This window comes from Hippoglossus hippoglossus, chromosome 8 (genome assembly GCF_009819705.1).
Source record: "Hippoglossus hippoglossus isolate fHipHip1 chromosome 8, fHipHip1.pri, whole genome shotgun sequence".
Classification (NCBI taxonomy): Eukaryota; Metazoa; Chordata; class Actinopteri; order Pleuronectiformes; family Pleuronectidae; genus Hippoglossus; species Hippoglossus hippoglossus.
In genome coordinates, this window is record NC_047158.1 from 7,363,805 (window position 1) to 7,370,165 (window position 6,361).

At 45.9% G+C, this 6,361-nt stretch overlaps 1 protein-coding gene across 1 annotated transcript; it reads left to right on the forward strand.

Moving 5' to 3' along the window:
• Window positions 1-834: 834 nt before the first annotated feature.
• On the forward strand, window positions 835-4,585 carry uncx (UNC homeobox). Its single transcript, XM_034593995.1, has 3 exons — window positions 835-1,558; window positions 2,058-2,233; window positions 3,083-4,585. Exons 1-3 carry the CDS (start codon window positions 1,300-1,302, stop codon window positions 4,154-4,156), a joined length of 1,509 nt encoding a protein of 502 aa, XP_034449886.1. The 5' UTR covers window positions 835-1,299; the 3' UTR covers window positions 4,157-4,585.
• Window positions 4,586-6,361: the final 1,776 nt, after the last annotated feature.

Below are 6,361 nucleotides of genomic sequence, written 5' to 3' on the forward strand. Positions count from 1 at the left end.
GCGAAATTTCAACTCTGATTAACATTATGACAGCGCCAGACTTGGGATAAATAAAGTGGAATTAATTATTTGAAAACCTAATGAGCAGATAGGATTTAAGCTGGTCACATATTGAGTGCAGGGGTTGCATAAGTAAAAGGAGATTGTTGTTTTTTTTCTTCCTCCAAATTTCCTGCCAGGAAATACTGGGACTATAATGTACATGTGAGTATTTGTTTCTATTTTACTCTGCACTCTTGTGCTGTCCTCGCTCCAGCCTCCAGTCGTATAGCCCCCCCGTTTTATTTGGCCATATATTTTGCCCATAACGCAGCGTTGCTCGTAATTGAAGCTTTCGCCTTGTAACAGTAAAATATTATAGTTTCACTCTTGCTTTGTGCCTTCAGCAATATCTCAGCTGCCCCCCCCCCCCCCCTCCCCCTCCCCGCCCCCCTTTCAAATACAACACACACCCATATTTCACCAAGTCACCCCATTTGTTTTACGCCCCTGCATGCGGACCTGTCTGATTGTAAAGGTTTAATGTATTTAAATCATGATCCATAACTAACATGGAGGGGTATGGGGAGGGGGAGCATATCAAGTCAAAGTGGGGGCTCCGGGACGACAAAGGGTCTCAGGGTCCACAGAGGGCAGCAGGCATCCCTGGGGAGAGGGATATTATAATTCCACTATATATATATTAGGATAACAGTTCATATTTAAAAAAAATTTTACTAAAAAAACGTTTTCACTTTTTATGCCACCTCCCTAAGAGATGTGTAGAAATTCAAAAAAATAACAGTCAAATTATGTAATAAAAACAATTATATTAATTTAAGAATATATAATTTCATCTTGTATAATATAGCCTATATATTTGCAGGTCCTCCAGTGGACCAAAAAGTGCGGCTGCCTCTGGCCTAAGCCATCCGCCTTGCAGCCTCCCCTTCCCCGGGAGTCAGCGAGCCCTTCCTCCCGGTGGGTCCCCCCCGTGTAGTTGCCATGTAGTTCTTATCAAAGCCCTCCTGTCTTGTTGTGACAGCTCTGATATTGTTTATTGAGGTGGATGTCAGCTTTAATTAGCAATCGATACGGGGAGCGTCTGCAGAGCGCGCCTCTGACGTCAGCGCCCATTACCGCTTCTCATTGGGTCTCATATTCCCAGAGCCTGGGCTAATTATTGGGAGGTTCATGTGGATAAAGTCGGAGCTCATCCCTCCCCTCCGCATCATGTCCCCTGCTCGCTGGCCACACTCGCTGCATGCTTTTTAAATTCCCATCGCCGGCCTCCAGACGTCGTTTCCTCTCGCCTGCGGGATGATGGACAGCAGGATACTGGATGCACCTCACGCCCAGTTCGGAGGCTCTCTCGGCGGGATGGTGGGCTTCCCGTACCATCTGAGCCACCATCACGTTTACGAATTAGCCGGGCATCAACTTCAATCTGCGTCCGCGGTCCCCTTCTCGATAGACGGATTACTTAATGGCTCCTGCACGGCGTCGGTGGGTAATTCCAACCCCCTCTTGTCTTCGGGCTGCGGGATGAATGGAGATAATCAGCAGTACAAACTGACAGGTGAGCCACGTTGCGCAGCCGCCACACAATAAAGCGCCTCGTCCAGGCTGGGTCTGCTTTGCGCACAGACGCAAAACAGACGCGCACAAAAGGCTGGAAGGTGCGATACAAGTTGTCGTCTTGTTTCTTTTGATAAACCTCACGCGCGCAGGCGAGCGGTGGGGTTGTGCAGTCTCTGCTCCCACTTCATCTCCACCAGCGAGAGGCTTTTGCACACAAGCCAAAGCAATGCTCCTGTCAGGGTGGTAAACAGTAGAACAAGGACATTGCGAGCGTAAATTCAGAAAATGGGTTTTTTTTATAGACGCCTCAGGCTGCAAAAGACACCAAAAAAAATCCAAAATTCTTCAGCTGTAAAGTTTGAAAAAAAAAATACTCTGCTCACACATTGAACCGATATTGTCAAATTGGTGTTTTATTATTGCAATCTGAGGAAAAATAAATACACAGGCTGAGTAACTAATCCTTTTGTTGACATGTGCTCTCGTTCTGCTGCTAGACTCGTTGGACCCAGACAAAGATAGCCCCGGTTGCAAGAGAAGAAGAACTCGCACAAATTTCACTGGTTGGCAGCTGGAGGAATTAGAAAAGGCTTTTAACGAGAGCCACTATCCCGACGTGTTCATGAGGGAGGCGCTGGCTCTGCGGTTGGACTTGATAGAATCAAGGGTTCAGGTAAATATTGGTTTTGTTCCCTCATATTGTAGGCTAGATATTTTTAATTTTAATTTGTATGTGTGTGTATTTTTTTTCCTTTGCTTATAATTCATGATAATGGAGCAGGGCTTCATTTTTTCATGACATGGACAAATATAGAATAAATCTTAGCATACAGGCCAATTTGGGGTCATAATATGACACATAATTAGCAATAGTTATCCTACAAAATTTTCAAAATAGCTTATATGAGTCAAATAAGATCATTTATGTTGCAATTTTATTTAGAAAAATATTTGAGCCTTCTATTTTATTATTGTTATTATTAATAACAAAATAATTTAGTCAGAGACCTTGACTCAAAGATTTTCTATTGTATTGAAAATCCTTTATAAACAAAGACCAAAAATATTTTATGCACAATCTACAATCTTTTAACTGCAGCAATATAAGTGCAAAAAATATGGAATTATTTTTGTTTCAAGAATTTTTGCTGTTGATTGAAAAAATTGAAAAGTGCAAAACTTGTTAGGTTTTTGTGAAAATTGCAAAGTTTGTACTGGAAAATGAGGCAATTATGATGATTATTATCACAATTACTAAGACTTGTAAAACTGCAAACCAATAATTTAGGTTGAATGTCAAACCTCGCTCATCTTTCTCCAAACTTTGTCCTGCCCTGATGCACACACTGGTGTTTAATGAAAGGCCTAATTAAAGGCCTGCATACCAAACAGCCATGAGCAAATGAAACCTCACTACCTGTTTAATTACCATATTGTTAAGACACCGACAAATCCTGCTCCAATTAACGTTCCCCTTGTAGCTGCTCATCACACGTGTTTCTGTGTGTCTCCATGTGTGCAGGTGTGGTTCCAGAACCGCAGGGCGAAGTGGAGGAAAAAGGAGAACACAAAGAAAGGTCCGGGTCGACCTGCTCACAACGCCCACCCCACCACCTGCAGCGGGGAGCCCATGGACCCGGAGGAGATCGCCCGGCGAGAGCTGGACAGGATGGACAAGAAGAAGCGCAAGCACGAGCGCCGGCTGCTCAAGTCCCAGAACAAGCTCAGTTCTGGGGATTTATTTCACACCCCGGGGTCGGACAGCGACAGCGGGGTGTCGCATGTGACCGACAGTGACCACACCACGGGCCCGCCTTTTGACTCCGTGGGGGGGAGTCAGTCGCAGTCGAGCTGCGACCAGTCGCCTCGCCATCTCCAGACGCAGAACCAGAACCAAAGACTTATGGACCGGGACGCTGGCGGATCCGAGCTGGACTCGCCCGACGCCAGCCACCGGACCAGCCTGTGCTCCGGCAGCAGCAGGGCCTCCGGGCTGCAGAAGCTCAACCCTTTCAGCGTCGAGAGCCTCCTCTCGGACTCCAGACCGAGACGCCACCCCGCGGCCTTACCCCCCTCACGGCCTTTGATAGGGAAAGGACACTTCCTTCTCTATCCCATCACGCAGCCGCTTGGATTCATTGTTCCCCAAACTGCTCTGAAGACGACGACAACAACAACAACAACATCAGCATCGTCCTCGTCGGCTGCAAACTCTGGCGGTGACTCCCCGCACGAGAGGCACCAGGCGGGCGGCCGCTGCAGCAGCGTCTCTGCGGGATGTAGGAGCAGCTCGCCGGACTGCGCGGACGCCGCGCCACGGGGGCAGGTGGGGTCAGAGGACCAGCCCGGTTCACCGCACACCAGCCCGCCCAGGGCCGCGTTCCCCCCCGGCAAACACACCCACACCACCTCCGTCATTTGCGGCGACTCGACTTTCACCCACGAACACGTCAGCAGCCCACAGCCGCTCAGTGCAAAGCCTGTGGACGCAGACAGAAACGAGCCTTTAGAGATCCAGGACCGGCCCGAGTGCGTCCTCAGTGACAGTCCAGCAGAAACAAAGACAGACTCAAAAGAAGATGTCGACATGGAATAAATCTATGGGGGTAAAAACAACAACAACAACAACAATCATAATAATAATAATAATAATGCAGATACACATTGATATAACCTCTAAACGACACCTTCCATTAGGCCAAAGCTTAACCACAATCTTCGCATCCAATATCTAGGTTTCCCCCAATGACATTTTTTGACAATGGTGTGCTCTCTCTCTCCCCCTCTCTCTCTGCGAGTGTGTGTGTGTGTGTGTGTGAGTGTGTGTGTGTGTGTGTGTGTGTGTGTGTCAGGAGTCTCTATAGATATTCCTTTTAATGTGTGATAACTTGTCAAAAAAAAAAAAAAAAATCACAAGACCATGAGACCAACGAAAATCCTCAAGAGCTGTAAAAAGGTATTATACTATTTATATATGTAAGTTTTTTTTTTTTTTTTCTTAAATAAATCTATTGTATACAAGCACCTCGAACCGTGTGAGACCTTAAATAGCTGCACATGTGCAGTCACCACTGTACAGTACGAGGAAAGGGCTTTCTTAAAAAGGGAAATCTCGTGTTGTACTTTTGTATATTGCCTTAACAAATTTATTCATCTATAAGCCCCCCGCTGAAATGAGGTTACGAGCCCGGGGGCGAAAAGGACCCGCTCAACTCCTGCAGAGTTTTGATATGAAAGTAATTATTTTCCCGGTGGCTACTGCAGGGGGATTCAGTTTATTTTAGCTCAAAGGGGGTTATAATACATTACCGATTTCTAGTGATATGAAATCACATAAACTTCCCAAGAATAATAGAATTAGCATGAAAAGGCCTGGGTGTCAAATTGAAATAGGAAAATAATAGCCCCGGCAGCTGGGAGTGTGTGTGTTTGTGCATATTGGATAGGAGATGGGGATTCGTGGGGAGGCATTTTCATGAGCTTTCTTACTCCCATGCAACCCCCCCCCCATCTTCTTCCTCTTCCTGTCTCTGTCTCTCTCCCTCTCTCTCTCTCTCCACTTTTCAGGGGTCCCTTGTAGCAGGGGCTATATTAAGATAGATGTTCGATGATATCCCTCATTGTTCTGTCGCTTTACATTGATGTCTCTGTGTTATCAGCCTATTGATCATGCGTCGGGCTGTAATAGGACGGGCCGGGGCGAACGTGCCTATTTACAATAGCAGAACACATTTGTTCTAATAGGGCTGGTGGTCCCCGGGGAAGCCGCACGGGATCTGGGACATCTGCTCCCCCCTTCCCCTGGTTTTTTTTTTCTTCCCCCCTTTGCAATATTAGCGCTGATGTTGACCACAATATCCAGTCGACCCAGGGAAGAAAGAAATAATATTATCTAAAAAAATATATAATATCTTAATAAACAAAACAAAATACAAAAACACATCAGATCCAGGTTTAAATAGAGAAGCTCGCAATTCTTGTTGGGGACAACAAAAAAAAAGGGACCCTTTAGATTTTCTCTTTGGCTCTTGATTTGCAAATAAATTTAAAATAATCAGAAGGGGCGAGCTCGACGCGTCTGAGCCGGCGCAAATGACTTTCTGAGCCAGTGTCCCTTTCAAAATATTTACATAAATCTCGACCCATGAAGCTGTTTGCACTGGGAAGCAATGTCTTATTAGGCTGCTGCTGCTGCTGCTGGTGGTGGTGGTGGTGGTGGTGGTGGTGGTGTGTGATGGGTGATGGGGGGGCTACAGGGGCAGACACACGCACACACGCAGTGCACACACACACGCGCAAGATTATTGTCCTGCAAGGGCTCTGGTTATAGGTGCATCCTCTGTGTGTGTGTGTGTGTGTGTGTGTGTGTGTGTGTGTGTGTGTGTGTGTGTGTGTGTGTGTGTGTGTGTGTGTACGGTGCTCAGATTGTGTCTTGACTGTGCTGTTTATTTACTCTTATTGATTATTTCTTATCATCTTCCATGTTATCTCCAACTCGCCAATGAGTTTACATGCAAGCCATATATTTAATCTCCCAGATAAGTTTTAATTGGAATTTTCCACCCCCCCCCCCCCCCCCCCCATGTTATTACCCTGTAAATTAAATTACAGTGACAGAGAAATATCCCCATTGTTGAATCATGGAAACATGTTGACAGTATTCAAGGTGGAAAAAACGCTGAATTCACATTTAGAAACCCACTCTACCGGGTTTCTTCACACAATTTGGAATAACAGAGGCCAATTTGAAATCACCCCCTTGTCAGATTCTTCGGAGTGTGTGTTTGTGTTTTCTATTTTA